Source organism: Cryptotermes secundus, unplaced genomic scaffold (genome assembly GCF_002891405.2).
Source record: "Cryptotermes secundus unplaced genomic scaffold, Csec_1.0 scaffold430, whole genome shotgun sequence".
In the NCBI taxonomy this organism is placed as follows: Eukaryota; Metazoa; Arthropoda; class Insecta; order Blattodea; family Kalotermitidae; genus Cryptotermes; species Cryptotermes secundus.
Window position 1 is genome coordinate 962,184 of NW_019721010.1, and position 24,623 is coordinate 986,806.

The 24,623-nt window shown below is 39.9% G+C and overlaps 2 protein-coding genes across 2 annotated transcripts in view; one reads left to right on the forward strand and one right to left on the reverse strand.

The window, feature by feature from the left end:
• Window positions 1-17,014, reverse strand: part of LOC111875157 (abnormal long morphology protein 1) — a 177,513-nt gene extending 160,499 nt beyond the window's left edge. Inside the window, exons 1-3 of the mRNA XM_023871223.2 lie at window positions 16,841-17,014; window positions 16,082-16,562; window positions 14,656-14,764 (exon numbers count right to left, since the gene is read on the reverse strand). Of these exons, the coding sequence (XP_023726991.1) occupies window positions 14,656-14,764; window positions 16,082-16,545 (573 nt within the window). The 5' untranslated portion in view covers window positions 16,546-16,562; window positions 16,841-17,014. The remainder of the gene's footprint in view (window positions 1-14,655; window positions 14,765-16,081; window positions 16,563-16,840) is intronic.
• Window positions 17,015-17,447: 433 nt separating this feature from the next.
• Window positions 17,448-24,623, forward strand: part of LOC111875185 (39S ribosomal protein L38, mitochondrial) — an 8,670-nt gene continuing 1,494 nt past the window's right edge. The window contains exons 1-6 of the mRNA XM_023871253.1: window positions 17,448-17,649; window positions 18,501-18,656; window positions 19,388-19,596; window positions 22,628-22,746; window positions 22,960-23,118; window positions 23,714-23,850. Of these exons, the coding sequence (XP_023727021.1) occupies window positions 17,520-17,649; window positions 18,501-18,656; window positions 19,388-19,596; window positions 22,628-22,746; window positions 22,960-23,118; window positions 23,714-23,850 (910 nt within the window). The 5' untranslated portion in view covers window positions 17,448-17,519. The remainder of the gene's footprint in view (window positions 17,650-18,500; window positions 18,657-19,387; window positions 19,597-22,627; window positions 22,747-22,959; window positions 23,119-23,713; window positions 23,851-24,623) is intronic.

Consider the following 24,623-nt stretch of genomic DNA (forward strand, 5'->3'; position numbering starts at 1 on the left):
TACTGGATATTCAACAACTTGTGTGGCGTGCACTGCTGACGAATGCTTAACAAACATACTTGTTGTCCACCTTCCATATAAATTCCGGTAACAGGTCTAAAACAACTGCAATGCACCACCGTTCTAGCGTTAAATTTGGCAACCACAAGCAGACTAAGGACTACCAAACAAAGACATGCAGAAGCATGATATATGTGGTGATACCACTGTGTGCAATGTGACCACAAGAGGCATGAGTGGTATACTTTAATCTGGGCCATGATCTCTTCGTCCCGTCTTCTAGTTAACGATCGCTCCCTCTTTCCATTCGTATCTACACAAAATCAGCTGATACAGCTCCTTAAATGACAGATGAAATAACAAAATGTTAGGCATGAACAAGAGTTTCACTTGTATTACATATTATCAAGATGGATATTTCTTTTTCAATTGTAAAGAACAATGAAGACTCCATCCACAATACACAGCACACGTAGGAGCCTCTAATACGCGCCATTTTGTTGAAAGAGATGCACGTATTTCTGGACACGGGCTTCAACCGCACCGCTTCGCCTAATAGGAAACCGTATGCCAGCATTACAGAAATGAGTCAGTCTGTTTGACACACCACACTGTGAAGGGCATTCGTGTTGTCAGGGCCACAGTTTTCTGTTATCGTGTGTGGACTCGTTAAATCTAAAAGTGCCCACTTCTAAGGAGAGAAGAGAACTGAGATGAATTCCGAGTCAGCAACGTAACGGTACATAGGCACAGTCGTGTCTAAAGTAGGAATAAAATGCAACCTTACTATCGAGAATCCGTTCACTTCATTTATAAGAACGAGATCATTTACACGAAAGAATTTCACATACACGCAGCTCTCGACTAGAGCTGATAATGAATCCCATGGTGGTCGCACTATTCGAAGTTGTCATTATATGTAAAACATGGTAACTGGTTCCAAATTGACGGAAATTGGCAATGAACATTTTAAACATAAGTTTTTACGTTTATTGACGAAATATCACAGTAAAAGATAAAAAGAATATTCTTATAATTTAAATTTATTTTTAACAAAGTCGTAGAGTAGTTACAGAAAGCAAAACAAAACAAAGAAATTCTAAATATGATTCCTGAAAATAAGCTTAAACTGACGGAAACATCTCTGTCTTTCGAAATATTACAGCAGCGTAGACTGAACTGTTTTCTCTTCCTTTGAATCTTCGTGCATGTACTAGACGATCATTGCTTTATTCACATCTCGGTGAATTTGCATGTTTCGATCGATGTTAGGGTAAACGTCCTTAATATTTTGCTTCACGACTCGAAAGATACATCCAAATTCCTTGAGAGTGAACGCCTTCACTTACACACTCTCTCGTTCTTAGGCATCATTGTCGGCTTCTTCAAACGAATTCTGATTAACCAAAAGTAGATCATCAGTCAATTCTTCCGAATGTGAATTGAGCAGATCCCGAACATCATCATTTTCTACTCCATCAAAACCAGGTTCTCTTCCAATATCTATCTCCTCTGCATCAGTTTCTTCTTAGAAATCAGTACTATTTACATAATGAGACGAAATGCGCGTCCACATACCACGTACGTTGTTTGCAGTTATTTGCTGCCAATTACGGCGAATATTTTCTATTGCATGTCTGATGCTATAATTTTCCAAGAACTCTGTAAAGGAAACTGCATTGTGCTCGTCGTGTTTTTGTCTGAAGGAATCTTCCGCTTATCCATTTTGTTAAGGGCACTTCTCGAACCGATTAAAACAAATCACGAAAAGTAACGTATATTACGGCAGGAAGCAGAAAATGCACACATGAAAATAAAGAAAAGCAGACTGAAGTAACAGCATCTGAGACATTAATTGTAACCTCAACTGCGCATGCGCTAGCCTCGCATTAATTTAATTTTCGTTGGAATTAAACGCGCTGGTATCGTTGTACAATTCGCACTAAATCGAATATCGCATTATTCGAACTCGCATTCGTCGAGTCCTAGCTGTATTTTCGAAGTCCATCTCACACTTCAGTACGAGTACACAAACGGGAGATCAGTGATGCAGTTCAATACGGAACTGTCACTGCAGAAGATCAAAAACATGTTTAATTCTTCCTATCGCTGTACGTGTATGAGTTCTGCAGGTTCTTTATTCGAAGTTGATAACAACGATGATAATAAATGTAATAATAATTCAATTCATGTTTATTTACGTGCAAACTTTAAAGCACAGAGGCCAATTACAAAGCTAGCACGAATAGAGAAATACACAAAATAATAATAATAATAATTAAATTATCTTTTTATTTGCGTACTGAGCTAAACAGCCAGTGGCCAATTACAGATATTAATAATAATAATAATAAGTCGAGACAGCTCAACCAGTATGACCGCTACCACTCAGAGACCGGCTCTGGGACACGTCGAACTTCCCTGCCAACAGGTTTTGGGTTGCTCCCGAAAAGAGAGAACGCCTGAAGCAAGAAGCTCATGATTCCCCTATACTCGTGCCGGGAACTGTTTGTCCAGCTTAGCAAGTAACAACTGCTTCTCAAGAAAGGCCCTATACCAGCGAGTAGTCTACAGAAACATAAATAGTGGGAAGAACATTGATGAGGCCACTACAGCCTATATTCCACTCCGTGTCGTACAAGCTTTCAGCCATAACAGTTGACACTTGGCGGAAGTTAAGACACACACAGGCGTGCGAGCCTGAGCAACCAAGCTCAGTAAGGCTCATTATTTTGTGTATCTTATTAAGGATTGCTCGTACTAAGCATGCGAGGCTGGTGCACAACAAATCTACTTCGAAGGGGAGAAGTACCGAGCACTAACAAGAATGCGACATCTTCTATCGTATTGTAAGTAGCGGTCCACTGGTGAGGTGAGGCAAGCCTACGAAACATCTGACTGGCGAATGAGGAAAATGTTGAAAAAAGAAAGCATACTTCTGTTTCCATGCCAAGATTTAAATCGGGCACGTCCAAAATATGCAGCACAAAGACTACTCACTCCATCAAGACATATTTATTAAATTTTCTATATTCTAAACTTTCTTACACAACCCCCTCCCCCGATCGTAACATTCAACATCTGCCATGAATACGGTTATCTAAAATACTTTTGGTCTCCAATTGTTTTGACTGATCCGGACGAAGGAAATGTGAATGTAAAGTTGTCATGTAGACGTATGGGGCGGTCCAGGTGCTGTTCCAAACGTTCTCTACCTCGGTACTACGTGAAAGTAAGCGGTCTGCTTCATGTCTTGGCCGCCTTACCCTTAGGGGAAAGAATTTCAGAGTATCAACTGATCGAGAAGCTGAACAGACCCTAGTGCTGGTCTGAACACCATGGCGAGGAGACCAGCAGCGTGTCTGGGTCTCCCGAGCAGATGAATAAATGAACTGAACAGCTGAATGGCTGTTACAGGAAGGATATGCTGTAGTTACCGGTAGTTACGGTCTCATGTGATAACGCGACTGGGTTCTAACCACGCAATGAAGGACAAGGAAAACTACTCCACGGAGCATGAACGGATATGTGCAAACTCACAAGGCACAAACACCGGTGTAGCACCTGTCTGCCTAAAGGTGTACACCAACATTGTCTCGCGTCATCGCCACATTCAGCACGCAACCGGTATGACGCAGTCCTCAAGAAAAGAAGTTGGCAAGGTAAAAAGAAGAGCATTCATAACAAGCTAGCATGACTTACTAACATATAAAAAAGGTAAAGCTATCCCTGTAACAAGCAGTGGAGGCCCATAGGGTTGAGATGTCGAGGCTCTCACATTTTCTCTAAACAGTGGGCTCACAGATCACGGTGAGGTCAGCATTAAGCGCCGGCCGTCCTTTACCCCAAGGAAGATTCCTGGTACTCATTTCTGTTAGGGGCTGAGTCGACCCCAGGTCCTAGTGCGGCTGGAAGGATTAACTCAATTGAAAAATCAAATGAATTCATCGGGACTAGAACACGCGACCTTCCAGCTTGTAGCTACCGCGTGCCCCCTTACTAACATATACGACGAAGAATTTACTACTTGAATCCCATAACAGGATTTGGAACTACAAACATAATTAAAATTTGAAGACTTCACTACGGTGAACAACAAAGAGTGTTTTGTCTGGGTTATGCCATCATGCAGCTCCCGCTGTCTCCAACTTCAGTGCAGCAGTATCATAAAGTCGAAAGCAGCCGGTTCTTCAGAAACTATATCGAGGTACAAACCTGAAAGCCACAATCATATAAGCACAATTGTCTGTGATAAGCTACAAGTACGGACTGGGTGACCAGGGTTCCCTCCCAAGGGGGTCAGGATATTTTCTTCTGAACGGCGTGGAGAAAATTCTTCGCCCTGACGGGACTCGAAATCCGACCCCTAGGCCGTCTGGCCCGTAGCCAGTCGCTACCCCGACTGAGCTATCCCGGCTCCGGTGCCTACGTACTATCCAAAGTCGCAAATTTTTACCTCCAAGACAGAGTCCTCTTTCATTGACAATTGGTGGTGCTAGATGACGAAATTAGTTTCCTTAGGAAACATTTTCCTCCGTCATTCAATACGCCATACTCCACGTTTCCTCATCACAAGTGATTACCGGCGCTAATGACCTCATTACGCCGCTCACAATGGCCGCGCGGTCTGACGCATGAACTGTCTTCGCCCGCTCAAACACTGGGGCCGTGGGTTCCAATCCCACTCGAGGCATGGATGTCTGTCTGCGTTTATTCTATGTTTGTGTTGTTCTCTGTGTAGGCAGAGGTTTTGCGACGGGCTGATCCCCCGCCCAAGGAATCCCACCGACTGCGTACAGATTAAGAAACTGAAGAAGCGGCTAAGGCCCTATAAAGGGCTGTAATGGAATAACCTCATTACACAGTAAAGCGTTGCTAAGTAACTTAAAACCCCATCACTCAGAAAACTGTATTAGCATTAATTGTTAATTTTTTGTTTTATTTATTAATTAAAGACTGGGTAACCCAGACCTTAATTACAATTAAAACTAGTTGGATAACTAACGATTAATTTGTTTTCTAAACCTAATATACTATGTAAATTAAAACTAAGTCACTTCCACTGAATTACTTAATACTTTAACATTTAACTAGTTCGAACGGTTTCTTCCGTTTCAGTTTGGACGCTTCAATGTTGACACGGTTTTGGAGTCTCTTTTCATGAGAGGTGGCGGACTTAGCGACGATATCTGTAACCGTCTCGATCCCAATCATTGTTAATAAAATACAACAAAAAACTACTTGATTTTATAAAATAGGCTGCATATTCTAGAGCGGAGAGTTAGGGGCTATACTAGCGGCCTCCGCAGTCTTGGGGTAACGTTCCCACCTCATGACTCAAGGTACGCGGGTTCAAACCCGGCGGAGGTCGTGGAATTTTTAAGGGCGGAAAAATTCAGGGAACAAGTCCTCTGGGAGGGACTTTAAGCCGTGTGTCCCGTGTCGTAGCTTTACGGCACGCAAAAGAACCTCATGTCTTTAGGAGACCTCTGAGGTAAATTACAGGCCCTTTCCCGCCCAAGTAGTCTCCAATGCCTCTGGTGGATGGGGGAAGCATCAAGGTACCGGGGGCCGACCTCGTTGGCTCTACGGGGGCTGATGGCACGCACCGTTACCGGTAGGGTATGGCGACAGTAGAAATTAAAAGGGGGACGCACAATGGACCAATAAATGGTCTAAGTGCATGGGGAAACCCACCCCCTCCCATAATACATACAATACATTGGGGCTACACTACCGTGGTTCGATTCCCGACATGTATTTTTCTCTGATCTACCACGTCCGGACCGGCTCTGGGACAAACCCAAGCATTTCATTGAGGGATAATAGGGGTTAAACGTTTGGAGATTGAAGCTGACCACCCACAACCAAGTGAATCTCTACTTCCGCTCCATAATTTGATACCGTGGTTGTTAGCAGAAGCACACTTTTCTTTACTCTTCGAAGAGTCCTACTATATAATAACAGAGCAAACTGAAGCTTATAAGGGATCCGAGGTCCAAAATTAACAGTAATCTGTGCTCATAACAAAGTTAATGAAGTGTAAAGGTGAATAACACGCTCTTGGGCATTACTGTACAAAAGAACTGTGACACGCGGATTGAATGCGACTCTTTGAAGGATTATGAACAACCCCCGAGACTTAGCGTCACGGTGCTTGGAAACTATACTTTAATCACGATGTCTTTGTCATGAATGTAAAAACTGGGACAAGTCATCGGACGCAAGAAGTGGAACACCTAGTGCACAAAGAATCGGCTTTTGTAACAAGGGATTTCTGAGATTCTAAACGCTAGTAGCAAATAACTACCAATCATCGTCTTAACGACAATAACACATTTGCAATGTATCACTGTGCATGTTTCTTACTTCGTCCAACTCCCAGTTGCATGTTCTTATGTTGTAAGAGAGAAGAGACGTCGTGCCATCCAAGTTCTACAGGCTCTCGCGGACTGGGTGGCCAGTATTCAGCACTACCCAATTTGGTTGTGCTTACGTTCACTACATACACAAACAAACAAACTCCGTGGTCTGTAGTCCGCAAGCGAACTATACCGACCGAGCGACCGCCGCTTGTGGGCGAAGTCAGTGCCAAATTTAGCGGATAGAGTGTCGCGTGATCGGCGCAACGGATCCCCACGGATCCGCTCGGGACCCACTACTTCTCAGAAAATCTGGTAGCACTGCGAGTCGAACCCGGACCTCTGGATCTGCAGTCAGGAATTCTGACCACAGAAGCGGTCGTTCACTACATACATAGGCGAAATAATTCAGCAATCCCTCGCCAGCAGTTACATTCAGGAAAACACCGCGACGGGCAATAACAGAACATTAGGAGAACCTAGAGGGGATTAGAAAACAACGACCACTGTTAACAGCCGCTCGCAAGATGTCTCCGAGTGGAAACGAATGCATTCAGGGTTGGCCCTGCAAACAGCGAGTATACTTGGAATTAACAGCGAAAGAGTTCATGATGAACAGACTATACAACTTCGAACCGATATGAGGAAGATTCTTAAGGCGCGTCCACATTACTCGTGCTCGTGCTCGTGTGACTCGCTATGCTCGCGAGTAATGTGGACGATATAAGAATTCACGAGACAAGGAAATTTTTAATTTTTAATTTAAAACTATAGCCAATAAATTAAAATAGACTACAGCCTATACACACTACGAGTAAATATACGGATCCTCACGCGCCGATGCCTGGCGATCAACTGAAGTAGTGTGGACGAAGATTTAAGAGCACTAGTAAAAGCCAGACGAGTCTCCCGAAGAGCACAGGCCTGGCGAGCACGAGTAATGTGGACGCGCCATAAGAAGCACAGCGTATGGATGACTGAAATTAAAATTCCATGCCTCCTGAATATTACACAACGGATTGAAGTGACAAGTCTGGCTCGCGCAACCGACAGTTCTAAGTCTGGAGAAGGAGCATCTGGAACCCATTAGACAGAAGTTCCGTGGGCTTAACCGCCTGCCTAGCCCGCACACAGTCACTTTTCTGAGTGAACTAAGGCGACAGATCTGTAAAGAATGACCTCTTGCCTATACGGGAGAAGGCCACTGGCAATGAATTTATACTGTGCAATTGCCTTTGGAGAAAAAAAAACATTAAACTGTCTCTCTCTCTCTTTTACTTTAAGTCCGACACGTAATGGTTAAGAAAAAGTACAAATTTTACAACATTTGTGTAGTTACAGTTACCATTCTTGAATCAATATATTTGTGGCAGACTTCTCGAAAATGATGTATGATAGAAATTTTTATATCTCAGTTGTAATTTGTAAGTCTTAGTTTTAATCTAATACACTTCGCATGTGGCATAACACAATAAAAGTAATATTCCATTCACTAATCCATACCATGTCTATAGTCACCCCTGAATAGTGGCAACTGATGTCAGATATCATGAGTTATGTGTGACTACAGACGGGGTATGGATTTACCGACCGATTTTACACACCACTTGGAACTACAAGTAATTACAGCGCTATCGTCAATCTCCACAATTCACAGACCACCACAGCATCCGCTAAGCCATTTTCCAGCCTCCTTTCACTAGTCGCATCCTGGCAACGGATTTTAACACAGTAATTATGACAGTCTCACTGTAACTACACCACACATAAAGTCTTCTCTTCACAGACTGACTTTCAACTGACTAGCTCCCAGGCTGGCGGCCATTTTACACCAACAACCTACTCTTCTCCTCACACACTGACTTTCAACTGACAACTAATTAGATGAAAGTCAAAGTCAAAATCACTTTACGACTAGCGGTTTACCGCCAATCAGTTCGTCTTGGCGTCATGTCCCTTGAGGTTCGCCTCAACTGTCTTCCCTAGAACCCCTTCGCACGGACTGAATAGAAACCCCATTTCCAACAGTAACTTTACTGTTGTAGTATTTACAGAGCCGCTGTACGGCAACGGCTGTTGTGTTGTCGTTTGTTTCGAGGTCCTTGCATATCAACGGGTATATACGCCACAATATTTAATCTTATTTTTTTAAAAAATTAAGTGAAAGTGACAAAAATTCCCAGTTACATTTACACACTTCTAGGGCCGTGTCATAGTTCAGGTGGTCAGTCGCCGGCTTCCCCCCGCGGCGGCCCAGTTTCAACCCCAGGTCAAGTCATATGGGATCTGTGGTGGGCAAAGTGGCGCTGAGACACCTTTCCTTCGAGTATTTCGGTTTCCCCTGCCAATTTTCATTCAACCAAATGCTCCATACTCATCTATCATCAGAGGCTCGTACAATAGGCCAGTCAGGGGCCGACGTACCAAATGGGCTCTGTCTCATCCCGCCTCATGAATCTTAGAGAAAAAAAAAACTGCACATTTCTATCAGCTGGTATATATCGGCAATGTTGCACATTTCTCTAATAAAACCAGTAAGAATATTACAATTCATGGATTTAGGCCTATACGCAAACTGCACTTTTCTCTTTCCAAATCACATTATCATAGCATACCATAGAAAGTAGGCTAAAAAGTATCATGACTTGTCAAAATGAAACGACATCTTGAGTCTAACTCGTGTGTTATTTTAACACGTTTTGTGGAGTATGTTTTATCTCATGTCATTAACTTGCTTCGCTCAGTAATAAATCCTGACTTCCAACAGCTGGTTTCTGATCTTAAACTGAGAAAGTTGATATGCAAAGGAAACATCCATGTCATTAATCAGGAACAAAAATAATATGACGCTTCACACTCGCCGGACTGTAGGGTAAGGCATTAAGATGTGCTTACAACGGAATACAAACAAGTTCCGTTTAACAAAGATCCCTGCCTTGTGACCAGAAGAACTCAACCGTATTCAGAACATCCCGTTACAGCGCATCCTAGGCCGCGCCACAGCTCAAGCGGTTAGTCGCTGGCTTTCCACCAAGGCGTCCCGGGTTCGATCCCGTGTCTGGTCAAGTGGGATTTGTGGTGGACAAAGTGGCGCTGGGGCAGGTTTTCTCCGAGTACTTCGGTTTCCCCTGCCAATCTTCATTCCACCAACTGCTCCATAATCACCCTCACCTATCATCTGGGGCTGGTACAATAGGCCAGAAGTGAACGCAGTACACGGGACTTAGTCCCACCCCACTAAAAAAATACAGCGCGTCCTAAAATTATTCTACACTGTCTACTTACTACAGTGTATATACAATCCTTAGTTTCCTGCAAATTTCAAATCCGTATGCCCTTTTATAACCGAGGGAGGTGTCCGAATTCAAATCCCGGTCAATGACTGGCAATCGTGGAGTTTTTCGTGGTTTCTCCCCAACGACTCCACCAGAATGTGTTTATATATGTAACAATCACTTTCGCTGACTTGCCCCGAAATTATTGCTCATATTAGTACCACAACTATCCATTTATAGAACCCTAAAACAACCGACGACATATGTGGAATGGGTTATATAAAGGTCGCGTAGTATTCATTAGCACGGTTAAAATTTCAGTCAAACAACAGTATAACATTAACAGTTTTATTAAGTCATGATTTATATCAAGAATGAGACTGAATTAATCAGAATTTTGGTTTAAAAAATGCGTATGAAATTTGGTTAAAAAAAAGAGTTTTCAGAAAACCTGAGTGATAATGAAATGCAGCAATATATAGGCTATTTACAGGGTGTTTCTCGACTTTATGACATAACTGCAGGAGGTGATTTCCTAGGTCTCTGTGATCAAAAAAGTTCATATAAACATGTGTCCGATTTTGGACGGTTACGGAGTTATGACCATTTTAAACTCAGAAGAGAAGGTAACGATTACTGACAATAAACGGAACAAAATAATAAACCAGCATAATACATGATACATTTAAAGTATGAATGTAAAGTTAACTTCGTGAAATTACCTTTAATTTGAATTTATTGGTGCTTAAAGCTGATTTTCGAAAATGCCACCGCCGGCCGCAACACAGGCTGCCGCTCGGTTGTGAACCGCGCCGGACATACCAACCCACCCCGCCGTAGGAACATCTCAAGTGTCGAGATAACGAGAGCGCTCTGTCTGTAGCTGGCTAAAAATAGCGACCCGACAGCTGACAGCCGCGGTTCACACGAGGGCGTGTACGGGAATGAAAAAACTGCCATAACTCCGTAACCGTCAAAAATCGGACACATGTTTATATGAACTTTTTTGATCACAAAGACCTAGGAAATCACCTCCTGCAGTTATGTCCTAAAGTCGTGAAACACTCTGTATACAGAACGAACATGTACACACAAGCGCGCACACAAATTACAATCTCTGTTTCACCAAATTAACAAAACAAACTGTGTTACGTTGCACTGTTGGCTGTGTTGATATTTACTGAGGCTGCAACGTAATGCGAAGCCCACACATAAACCTCAGTATCGGAAACGTTTACAAGAATATTAACCCAATAAATAAAATACGTAAACACTGTATCAACAGAACTTATGTCCTATGTATAATGCAAAGTCTACAATCGGTCTACATCAACGATTTGCGAGATTTGGAGTTGCATTGTGTTTCACAGCAAGAAGTTGTGGAGGAGAATTTGTCAGAAGAGGAGGACGAAGTAACAGCAAAGCAACAAACTTCTGGCGCAATAAGAGAAATGCTGAAAGCATGGGAAACTGTTTCATCGTACACTGAGAAGCATCACCCTAATAAGGCAGGGGCTATGCGCGCTACAAATTTATTTAATGATAATGCTGTGTCGCATTTTTACCAAATTTTGAAGCGTCGGCAAAAACAAATGTCTCTAGACAGCTTTCTAGTAAAAAAGAATTAGATATGTATCATAAATGATAAACTAATTATTTCGATTTTTTTTTCTGCAAATCGAATTCGCATTCCATGTTGGTTCATTCCGCATAGAAGAAAAGATGAAGATGATTCACGCTCCTTAACAATGTATATATAATTTTCTTTGAATAAACGTTATACATAAAATTTTTTTAGTATTTTTTTCGGCATGGAACGCATTATCGTATTTTACATTAATTTATATGGGAAAAATTGTTTCGCTTAACGAGTGTTTCGCATTACGAGTAAGATTCTGGAACGAATTATGCTCGTTAAGCGAGGCTCCACTGTATTAAGATTAATTCATGCATATTTTAAATTACGCCTTTATGTTTGTTTGTTTGTTTGTTTGTTTGTATGGCGTTCACCATCGTCTCTCTCTACCTATCAGATAGATATATTCAACAAGTACCGAAAGAAACATTTATAAAAGCCTGAAGTCTAAATGGATTGTCAGAATCAGTTTAGACTACGACCCACTAGGGAATATCAAGGTCAAAAATCCACACTATGGGAATGTGCTGGGCGCGCCCTTATTATGTACCTGACAGCAATAATAAAAAATAAAGTTTTGTAGAAACAACCATAAAAGTAGTCGGGCTATCTCAGTCTCTATTGCGACGGGCTACGGGCTGGGCGGCCTGGCTCCCATTCCCGGCAGGGGAAGATTTTCCTCTCCCCCACAGCATCCAGACCAGCTCCAGGGCACACCCAACCTCCTAACCAATGGGTACTGGGAGGGGGGTGGTTCTTTTCCCGGGGATAGAACGGCCGGGGCGTCCATTTAGTGCCAAGGTCATGAATGGTGGAGCTATACTTCCACTCCCGCATACGCATTCATGGCGTAGCGTTAATTAATTAAGTACAGGGACAACTTTACCTTTTACTTTTACCATGTAAGTGAGTGTAGTATAAATGGCGTTATTAGCAAATGAGAAAGAGACCTCCACCGTGACCCTGCGAGTCGTAGGAGGCGACGAAAAGGGAAGTCTCAAATATATAGTCTCGAGTACCAAGGGACTTGGACCCGAGAGAGACCGCGCTGGCGAGGACCAGCAGCATATACAAAAGACAGACCCGTTCTCTCCTGAGAGAGGGCGCTCACAAAAAACAAGACCGTAACTGTCAAACAGTAATAAATATCTGGTCATGAGTCCCATGAGGCTGCTTGACACAAAGACTTACTGACTGACTGGCCGTCAGTCGCAATGCGACTTTGACTTTGACTTTGACTTAAGAGAAAGAGCAAGGGGGGGATGACATTTCAGTAGGTCATTAACCATAATATATATTCCCATCATTCATTAATTTTAGGAAGTGTTGATTCCTTTAACAGTGCTGAACCTTATCAATGCAACAACACCACAAAACTGTTTGGAAAAATATGTCGCAATAGCTTGTTTTCAGTTTTGTAGTGAGTCTCCCATCACAGACTATGAACTGCGTTACCGCGGTATACATACCATGATAAAACAAAAGAGTAGTCGCTTTGAGATATGAATGCTTTAAATGCACATTTCTCATATGGAAATGTGCGTCAACAACAAGAGAATGAATGAAGGGTTTAAATGCCTTCACAGAGCTGGTGAAGGGCCAGGGAATGGCAAGAATGTGTTGGAAGATTTCCAGCACTTGTGCTATGTTCACTAAATTCTACAATACACTTACATGGAAACTACTTGCAACAAGATGACGGCCATACATACAGAATAAGTGAATAAAAAAATGCAGTACAGTAAACAGGCTTGGCAAGTTTGAACATTCTGCATTCGGAAGTGACATCATACCGGTCATTCTGCCTTATTAAAACGTGTCCAGCAGATATAATTTCACTTCAGAAAAAAAAGTATGCCTATGTAGGATTTTAAATAGAGGCTGAACATGCAAATTATAATGCATATGCAAGTAAAAATATGTCATAAACACATAAAAATTATAATTTCATAGTGGCATGCTGAAATACGGAAAAAGGACAAATCTCAAAATAACATGTAGGCTTATGTACGGTATTTTAAAATCTCAAATCTGATGTCCAAGAAGATGAGATGAATATGTCAACTGGCAATTTTAAATTCATTTATGTCTGCTTTTATTACGCCCACCTATTGGCACCAACAAGCATGGCACTTTCAGAACTCTTTCCAAGCTGAGCCAGGCAGAAACTTTCTCATGTTTAAGTCATGTAAATAAGTAGTTAAACACTTTATTCAGGAAACAAAAAGGACATTCTTATAAAATAATTATATTTTTGGGCACTAATATTTAGTATATTTCCCATTAATTTCAATATCAATTTTCTTTCAAAAATATGGGAAAGGTGAAATGCGGGAGATGGCTAAAGATAATTTCCAATTAAGTAATCATTTGCACTGCTAAGTTTAAATTTAATTCAGCATGGAATTTTCACATATATAAGCAAATAACCATAATGAGATTAGTGAGTAAAATGATCACGCCTAGCAGCAATTTCATCCAATTTCTCTTAATAAGCATAAGTTCTTTTTTATGTAAGAACTATCCGATTTCTCTTTACGTTTATTTCTGATTACATGGACTTTCTATTTCCTATTTGGAACTGTAACATACTGAAATATATGCCTAAAACTTCTCCTTACTTTTCACATGTGTACTGTCATAACTTGTATTCTTCTCCAAGTATAATTAGAATGATCAAGTCAAGGAGGATGAAGTGGGGAGGACATGTAGCACGAATGCAGGAGAAGAGGAATGCATATAGGATATTGGTGGGAAAGCCAGAAAGAAAGAGACCACTGGGAAGACCAAGGCCTAGGTGGGTGGATAATACTGAAATGGATCTTAGAGATATAGGATGGGATGGATTGGATTGGTCTGGCTCAGGATAGGGACCAGAGGAGGGTTCTTGTGAGCACGGCAATGAACTTCCGGGTTCCATAAAATACTGGGGAATTCTTGAGTAGCTGCACAATTGGAGGCTTCTCAAGAAGGGCTCAGCTCAGTGAGTGAGTGAGTGTGCATGAACACTCATTCCAATTGACCTGTAACTCTTATATGGCATTTTGACACAAGAAGCAATGCAACTTAACTGCTTAATTAAAAAAATTAAATTNAGGGCCTTTATTTAATCCATTAACGCTTCATGGTAACTGTTCAGAGATTTATTGGAGGGATACTGGGGAGAAACTGTGATGTGTATGGGCTACTGGCCTATCAACTATGCCACAAGTGCGAGCTGATATCAAGGGTGTCCCCCTCCTACCAAACTGCAAAAAAGCTTATGGCAAGCTCTCAAATAACCCCTTCCATATAAATTAAATGTGATATCTCATAAATAAAGAAGGAAGTATAGAATCCAGTAAAACCATTCACCTTAAATTAGGCCAAGTAAATATCCTACCTTTATTTCATGGTATTTCTCCTCCAAATAGTATGCAATATTCCTCGCTTCCTCGTACTTCTGTGACAGATGTAAATATTTTTCATAATGCTTCTTGAACAAGACAAATCTGAAAAAAAAGAGAAAGAAAGAAAGGAAAACTTTAAACGTGACAGCAAATTCTGGTTACCTACTTTGAGAAGACATTAAAAATCGCAAAATAACAAATACTGATTTTTAATATGTTTTAAGACTTGCACACAAATATTTTCGTCTGAAATGCAACTTAATACCTAGTCACCCTTCTTCCTCATTACATGTTTCGGCCGTATACGGTCATCGCCAGGTGTTCAAACAAACAAAGAAACAAACTCCGTGGTTTTAGTCCGCAATCGAACTATACCGACCAAGCGACCGCCGCTTGTCGGCGAAGTTAGTGCCAAATTTAGCGCGGAGAGAGTGTCGCGTGGTCAGCGCAACGGATCCCCACGGCTGTTAATTTGGGTTTTCTAGACCGGAGCCGTTATTTCCTTGAAATTGCTCCTCAATTATCCTCACGAGTCTGAGTGGACCCCGTTCCAGATCCACTACTTCTCAGAAAATCTGGTAGCGCCGGGAATCGAACCCGGGACCTCTGGATCTGTAGCCAGGAATTCTGACCACCTATGTTGCTAAAACTGCTGTACTGCATGTCAAAATTACGTATCGCGTGTGAACGCAATATTTCATAATTAAAATAAATTAACTTTTATTAAAATTAATTAACATGCCAATGTTTTCCTTTGGTCCTCGTCCATTCGTTTATAAGATATTTGCTTTAGTATCTCTCGTTTTGTGTTTCTTCGCGCAGCGGTCCCTTTGCGGCGTGGGTATGGTGCGTGTTATTTGTGCAGTTCGTAAGGATGTTGATGTAGTGTTATTGTGAGCTGTTCCACGTTACCAGAGTAGTTATGTTGTATGTAGATAATGTCTATATACACACAAATTAACAACATAACTACTCTGGCAGCGTGGAAGAACCTACAGTCAATGGTGCATACGTAACAAAACTTAACAATAACACTCACCGACATCCTTATGAACTGCACAAATAACACGCATAATACCCACGCCGCAAATAAATCTAATGCGAAATATCAAGCAAATATCTTTTAAACGAATGGGCGACGTCCAAAGGTAAACACTGGTATGTTAATTCATTTTAATTAAGGTTAATTTATTTTAATTAGGAAATATCGCGTTCACATGCGATGCGTAATTTTGATATACAGTACAACAATTTTAGCAAGATAGCGCCTGATGATGGCCATATACGGCCGAAACATGCAGTGAGGAAGATGGGTGACTAGATAATAAGTTACATTTAAGACGAAAATAAATGTTTGCAGATGATACATTAATGCAACAGGATGCTTAAATAGAATATTACAGTATTTTAAAATCTCACCTGTAAAAATCATTTTCTGTTATCATATCCCGGATACTATCTTCTGGATCCACACGATCATACAAGCCCATATGGCGATTCGATATTCGTTGCACATCAGAAAAGTCGCCAGAAATTTTTCGCGCTGCTTTATCAACACTGCTTGACCTAACCTCATCAGCCTCACTATCACTGAAATATTTTGCTTTAGGAAGAACATGTGTAGACACCAAGTCATCTTCGTACACCACACAATTTGTCTTCGTAATGGATGAATCACATGGCGCATGCTGAATATCTGGTGGAATTATTGCTGCACTCTGAAGAACCAAGTCATCACTCTTGCTATGTTTTAACTCCGAACCAAAAGAATCTCCCCCGCCTCTACTGTAACGAGACACAACAGACGACCTACATCCATCCAACAGCCTTCGGGGAAATGTGTCCCCTCTTGAAGTAACGGACTGAATTAAAAGATCCGTCATCTCTTAACGTCGAGGTCCTAAACAGAAAATAGGCTAATATTAACAACAAATATTAACCTAATCTAGCTAAACATAAACAATACGAGGCACCGTCACATAGTACTCATCCACAATTTAAGAAACTGAATATTGACAAAATTAAATAACCGAGATATGAACTCACCACTAAAGCAGGCAACAAATATTAACCTAATCTAGCTAAACATAAACAATACGAGGCCCCGTCACATAGTACTCATCCACAATTTAAGAAACTGAATATTGACAAAATTAAATAACCGAGATATGAACTCACCACTAAAGCAGAAACGTTTACCAACATTAGACTTCAGATGGGGAAACATGAATACATTGTACGAACTATCAAAAACCAAACGTCAAAACAACGCCAACTTCCTGCAACATAAACACACCTCCTCCATGCTTCTCGCTTCAAACTGGCGCTACCTGCCAGAATCCAACAATGTTTACGTATGTGAGAACAGAATGTTCAAGAGAGTTACTACCAACTCTCGAGATAGAATTTTGTTATTTAAATGTACATTACACAAAAGTGCTGGCAGTTCACTACCTTATAAATGTGCATAATATGTTGTAAAAATTTATTGATGTCTTCGTATTATCATTAATTTAAGCTTTAAGCTGATTTTCTTTAAGAATCGCCATAATGTGGCTGCACTGCACTATTGTCAACCCTGATAAGGAAGTTGCCTCAGCAAAGTCCTCCACTCTGGTGGTAAATATTGTTATCACAATGAAAGAAAATGGTATAACTAGTAATCTTATCTATCATAGAAATGATATAGAGTCTTTTAAATTAATTTAATTAACTTTAAATAAATAAAACCGTATACTTCTATTTATTCGAAGCTCAACTAAGGGCAAACATGTTTAATAAAACACTAAACTGAAGTACATAGTACACCAACTTAACATGGCGGCGAATTTGCTATAGAATATTCAAATTAAATACAATGTTTGCACCTCTTTTAAAATTGTGTGCCAGAGATGTGAATGCCGTACAAATATCATTGGTTCGATATGGGCATCGTATTAGAGGAAAACCGCCTGGTGTAGCAAGAAGTTTGAAACAGCGATTAGAAGGCAAGTTAATTTTATCCCAACCAAGGTTAGAAATGTAATATATAAAACCTACTTGCAGGAGTATATATTGGTTGTAGTATGTCATTCAGACATGTACAGTACTGGCTGCTGTATAATTTGTTAGGTCTGAGGTATGGATACTTCACCGAACCAAATACAACGGCGGCGATACATATACATAACCTTAAATTTAAGATTCAATAAATAATACATATCCAACTTAATTATTAATGTATATTTGTTTATATACTGTCTTCGATTAAGTAACGAATTATGAAGTGTCCAGTGAATAATTCATTGGAAATGATATTGAAGGAAGCAGATATGACCTAATTGCTACAACCCTAACTAAACATGAATTTGTTACATGTACACATAGCCAAAGGCAATGAAAGTTCAGTACAAAGGGCTGTTGGTGGGATAGTACCAAAATTTAGGCCATGATCGCTTCCTTCCGAATCTTTCCCATACATTGTTCACAATAACCCAGTCAGTCAATGATGTACGAGTATAGTGAGAATTACTGACAACTTCATTAAATATATTATAAAGAGCGAGACTTCTGTTTTTCTAGTTACTTTTCTGCTGTCATCATCACTTTTACATACATTCTGCATTCATAAAGTGAATAGGCAGAAGTCTGGGACATTGCTACATGAGACAAATTTGTATTCTGTTTTATATTGTTTACTTGATTGCACATCTCCATAACATGTGCAAATTTCCAAGTATTTTCACATATTCTTGCACATAAGGTTAATTTTTCCTGCTATATGAGATATGGAAATATACAGAGTCAGGTAAAACTGATGAATGAATGTGATAAGGTAAAAAGTTTGTTTCTGTTTCAGAGATAAACTATAAAGATCCAGCCCTTCATTTCAAAGTTGATATTGGATTTCCTCGAGCAAAGCCATCAAGATCACAAGAACTCAGGGAACGAATAGCAATCCTTAAAGCTGCAAAATCAAATCCAGAGAGAGAAAGACTATCTAGAACGAAGCAACGTAAGTAATGCGGCTTTGTTTGATAGCTGATGTTAAAAATGCAGTAAGACCTCTTCAATATTCTGTTATGCGTAGAATTCATGATGTATTTCCATTAACTGATTTGTAAAGAAATTTGAAGATACCCCTTCTCAGTCAAGTTTCAAGTCAGGTGACTTTACCAATGTTTCCTCCATCTTAAGTCTGATTTATTCTTGGTATGTTTAATAATTCTATTGCAATTCCTTGGGTCATGTGGCATAAAATGATAGGGTGATTTATGAGTGCTGAATTGGAAAGCATGTTGAAGGAAGTGGTGGCCTAGTTTAATGTGCTATCTCAGTATTTGCTTGGACTGACTAAGGAAAGCAATAAAAATTTTCAACCAAGATGTAACACAGTTTTCAGACCAAGTTTCAGAAGTGGAACCTCCCAATTACAAAGCAAAAATGCTAAACATTTGGCTGCAATGGTCTGTCCAATTTTTTTTATCAAGTTCACCCAAAATGCACATGAACACACTGAACTGTTTTTGTTTGTTTTGTTTTTTGTGGGGGGCACTTCCACATTTTTTTAAATACAGAAGTGTGAACCTTAACGTATAAATTGATAGAATCATTAGTACCAATGCAGGGTGACTTTTTTATTCAAACACAATAAAAATTGTGGCATCATATTTCAACAGGTTATGGATTCTCTGCTCTCCATCTGTACACACACACATTATTGTGTAATGTCTTTCAATTTTACAGTTCAGGTTCCCTTAAACGAAGTTAAAGATGAATGGCTAAGAACAGCTGGACCTCTGCATATACGGCGTGTTGCAGAACATTATGGAGTGTATGATGATCTGTTTGGAGATGCATACTTCACTCCACGAGTGAAACTAGATGTCCACTACAAGCTAACAGATGAAAGTTACCTTCCAGTTCACCGAGGAAATGTGATTAAACCATCTGAGGTTGTATTTGGTTAAACCTTGCAATTAAATTAGTAACACAGATGACGTTTTCAATGTAAGAGCTGTCTTATACAACATAAAAGTAAATTATTGGTGTAAGGAATGAAGAAAGTACACCAGTTTTCATTTGAGTCTTTGGTTGGATTAGTATCTATATGGAGCAGAGTCATTCTTGAGGAGCTAATACTTGCTTAGCTGGTCAAGAAATCCCATGCCTTTTGTAGAAACTGGTGGTTCATAATTTTGTTCACAAAACCTAACACTGGACAGTCATTTCAATCCAATCCACATCCTCATGCCCTCAAATAACATGTATATTGTATGTCATAATATGTGGAGAGATTTGTTGTCATCACATTGCACTATTAGAACATATAACATAACCTTATATATTTGTAACACTTGTTGCCATTTGAATTGCGTCCTTAAAGTCTCAGACTGATATTCATAGCAGAATGTAACTGAAAGTTTTTTCCTCTTGCTCCCATTTTGGAGCACAGGGCTGATTTCTCAGTTTCATTGATAATTTTTTACAGATGGTAGGACTCCTTGGACAGGTGAGCAGCTCTTCAAAAGGCCTTTACCTAAACACAGAATAAACACATACACATACCAAACATTTATGCCTTGTGTGGGATTCGAACCCACAATCCTGGCCTCCAAGCAAGCGAAGACATTACATGCTTTAGACTGCTCAGCTACCATGACCGGCAAAATTATTATTGGACTATACATATTGATTATGCACTTGCCTCTTGTCTGAGTTTTCAGGCAGATAGATTTCTCAGAATGACGGATGGGAACAAAACTGCATATTTCACTGCACTGTGCAGGCTGGAAGAGCAAGGGTGAACAGCATGTAACTAAGAGGCAGAGTAAGGATTGGACAGTCTTCAAAATTTGGTTTGTGGGCATCACATTGTTTTCTCCTCCTGCACCTTTCAGTAATGACTTTGGTCTCTCATACTCTTAACTAGGTGAAATGATGGAAAGCCAGTTAATTGGTAGCCACATCTGGTGCAAGTCCATTCCTGCTATGCACAGTCAAGTACATCATGTACAGATTTCAGTGCAAGTCTGCAAATCAAAATTTTGCCAAAGTCAATAAAGTGTTTGAGTTGACATATCCAATGGCAGTGATGGATAGATAACTTTTTTTTTATATATATAGCTTCTTTAAAATTGCACGCTGTGTTTGGAGAACAAGTGACACTAATTCATAGATAGTACAACAAGTCATGATAAATTTCAAAATGATCTCTGCATTAAGCTCTTGTAGTAATGTGTACAAAGAGGTATATTTTAAGATGTTTGTTGTAAGATATAGCATAGACTTTCTACTTTTGCTCCAATTGTTACTGTATTCTTTCTCTCATGGAACAGCCATTTTGTATATTAGATGAAAGTTTTCAGACTTTGAAGGAGAAACAGTGTGTAGTGTTTGAGGTTTTTACAGTAGTGGTTATGAGGAGTTATGTCTTCTGGGATATAATGCTGTATAATCCATTCAACAGACAACATGGTGCTATATCCCAAAAGATAGAATTTTTATAAAGGTAATACAGAAAATTCACTTTTTATATCTGTCTTGTCTTCATCTGTGATGACTGAGAACATCATTTTCAACCAAAAACAAAAGCAAATGTGCGGCAGATATTCCAGGTTCAGAGTATGACTAATCTGATTAATTAATGCAGTAAATTGTTGCAAGAAAGTGATATACATCGCGTTTTGTAGATGAGTATTTATTCTTAAAATTGCTGTTCTTTTTATTACCTGTATCTGGGGCATTCATCTAGTAAGTTTATTTTAGTTCTAATATACTTCACAGTGTGGCCAAGAACTGGCTGTATAGACGTTTTTGATTGCTTTTCTATGTCCAGACACACAAATGCCAGAATAAAACTATACAGAGCAAGATTATTTTCAGACTTCTTCCAGTCTTCTCGCTTGTTCACAGTTACAGAACATATGCATTTATTGCAATATCATTAAACTCCAATAATCTGTAACAGATAACTGTTAAGTGTACAGCAAGAATAGAAGGCATACTCTCATACTTTTCAGGTGCACATTCTTTTAATTTCACATACCTTGTTTCATGAAATACTGACCATACTGAAAAATGTTTCAAATAAAGGTTATAGATGTTAATGAGATTGATGTTTTACATTATGTCCTAACCTCTTACGAAGAAACAAAAGATTGTCCCCAAGTATTTGTTCATTCTTTGTACATGTCATAAGAAGTATAGTTTGAGTAGCTAGTATATAGTGGAAGCGGCCTCCGTAGTCTAGGGGTAACGTTCCCACCTCANGAACCTTTCGTTATGTAGTTTTCTTCCATAGACTGTCACCAAATTTCGATGTTAATGAGATTGATGTTTTACATTATGTCCTAACCTCTTAGGAAGAAACAAAAGATTCTCCCCAAGTATTTGTTCATTCTTTGTACATGTCATAAGAAGTATAGTTTGAGTAGCTAGTATATAGTGGAAGCGGCCTCCGTAGTCTAGGGGTAACGTTCCCACCTCAAGATTCAAGGTACGCGGGTTCAAACCCGGCGGAGGTCGTGGAGTCTGGGAGGGACTTTAAGCCATGGGTCCCGTGTCATAGATTTATGGCACGTAAAAGATCCTCATGTCTCTAGGAGACCTCTGAGCAAAATTAGGTAAAAGTTTCCCACCCAAGTAGTTTCCAATGCCTCTGGTAGATGGGGAAGTATCAGGTACCACTGCCAGTAGAGAGGCCAAACTCGCTGGCTGAAAGGGGCTGATAGCGAGCACCAGTACTGGAAGAGTATGATTGACTGGTAGAATATCAAAGGGGGACGTACAATAGATCAACAACTGGTCGCGGTGCATGGGGAAACCCACCCCCTCCAGTAATGAATGAATGAATAGTATATAGTGGAAAGTTAACTTATGAATTGACAGTATCAATGATTTGTGAACATAGTGTTCTCAAGATTGCAAGTGTTTCAATAACTGCAGGGTTTACTCATTGAGAATGTTGTTCTGTGTATGTTGTAGGCTGAAACTGTTCCTGAAGTGAAATACATCGGTGAACCCAGTTCCCTGTGGACACTCATTCTCACTAATCCTGATGGGCATTTAACCAAACAAAATGCTGAATATGTTCATTGGTTTGTGTAAGTAAATTGATCAATCTTCACATGCTATAATTGAGGTTAGTCTTGTAATGGTTTTATGTATTGCTGAGTTTGTTTGAAACATTTCCCTGATGTCAGTAATATTATTTGAGCCGATAAATGAGCACTGGGAAAAGTAACATGAGTTTTATTTTATTGCTGGATATACAATTTATAAAAGAATATAGTGGTGCACTCTGGATTGCTCCTCAGAGGCAACATCCCTGGTAATAATATCAGCCAGGGTGAAGTGGTGTGGAGCTACTTGCAGCCTTTTCCTCCACGAGGCACTGGCTTCCAACGCTTTGTGTTTATCCTATACAAACAGGAGAGGAAGATGGATTACACTCAACTGAAGAAGGTGGGACCTTGGTAAGACATAGTCCAGTTTTGAACAAAAACTTTACCATTATGTCACTGTGTTATACTGTATACACATGTCTACTAAATATGCTTTCTCTCCTCTCCTGTACCATCTTCCCCTTCTATTAACACAGTTATTGCTGCATAATATTTATCAAGTTTGTAGCTCTTTGCATATGTAGGTCACTTCTTGTTCCAAAGTTTCAGTCTGATTTGTGAAAAGCTTTAATTATGTGTGTGACATACACTGTTTCTTAATATAAGCATGAGGTGTGTGTTAATAAAATCTGCCCTAACATAATGGACACCATTTTGTCCAAGAAGACAGTGGACACCAATTCATGGTGGTACTACAATTATGCCTGGTGTGGAGGAAGTATCAGAATAGTGAAATCATTATTAATATGTTTAACATGGTGACAGTCATGAATAAGTAATGCAGTTTAGTCAACTTTGAATGCATGCATTAATAACTGTTTCATAACTTCTGCACCTGATATGGTGTGACTGAATAGCTTTGAAACATACATACATGGACAGACTGTAGTTTGTCTTTTTCTTTGTTTTAATGGTGTTCATTTGTTATTGATTTATTTGCTTACAGCCTGCACTTAGAGGAGAGAACCTTCCAGACACTGGATTTTTACCGAGAGAGACAAGATGACATTACACCGGCTGGACTTGCATTTTTTCAAAGTGACTGGGACAAATCACTTACAGATTTTTTTCACAATACCCTCAGTAAGTGAAAATAATTCACTGTTTAAGTAGTGTTGGTTGTACAGTGATGAGCTGGTATAGCTCAGTCAGGAAAGTGATTGCTTCTGGGCTGGATAACTGATGTTCAGTCCAGCAGGGACAGAAATGGGTCACTTTCCCACCATGTCCAGGCCATATGTAGCGTCCACCTATCCTCCCGTTCAGTAGATATCAGTTTCTCTTTCCCCAGTCATAAAGCAGCAGGAGCCTGAAGCTGGCAATGCAGGATTGCTTTCTTCCATATTTACACTTAAAATCACATGTAACACTGTATAACCAATGCAATTATAGATCACTTACTCATTCACCTCCTTTAATGCAATTTAAAAATGTTCACAATCTCTCTTTAATTTAAAATAACATTAAAATCACATCAGTTGTTACATGTTTTGGTCTTAATTGGCCATCTTCAGACAACTGTTCACTTTTTGAAACCAGTGCATTGTGCTGCATCTTAAGTCAATATATTTCCATGCTATTGCATTATCATTGTTCACAGTAAAATATGTTTTTTGAGAATGAAACTCTTTCTCCATTCTGTGTTATTTTCCTTTTGTGGTGTCCATGTTTGTGCCCCTTTCATTCTCACATACATACTTACATACAAACATCTTCATCAGGTTGTTGCCTAGCAACAATAGGAGGGATGCACATACAAACACACAGACTGATGGGAGGGATTTGTGAAGTACACTGTTGAGATAGGCTCAAGTGCCAAAATATACATACCAAGTTTCTTAAAGATTGGTCCACAG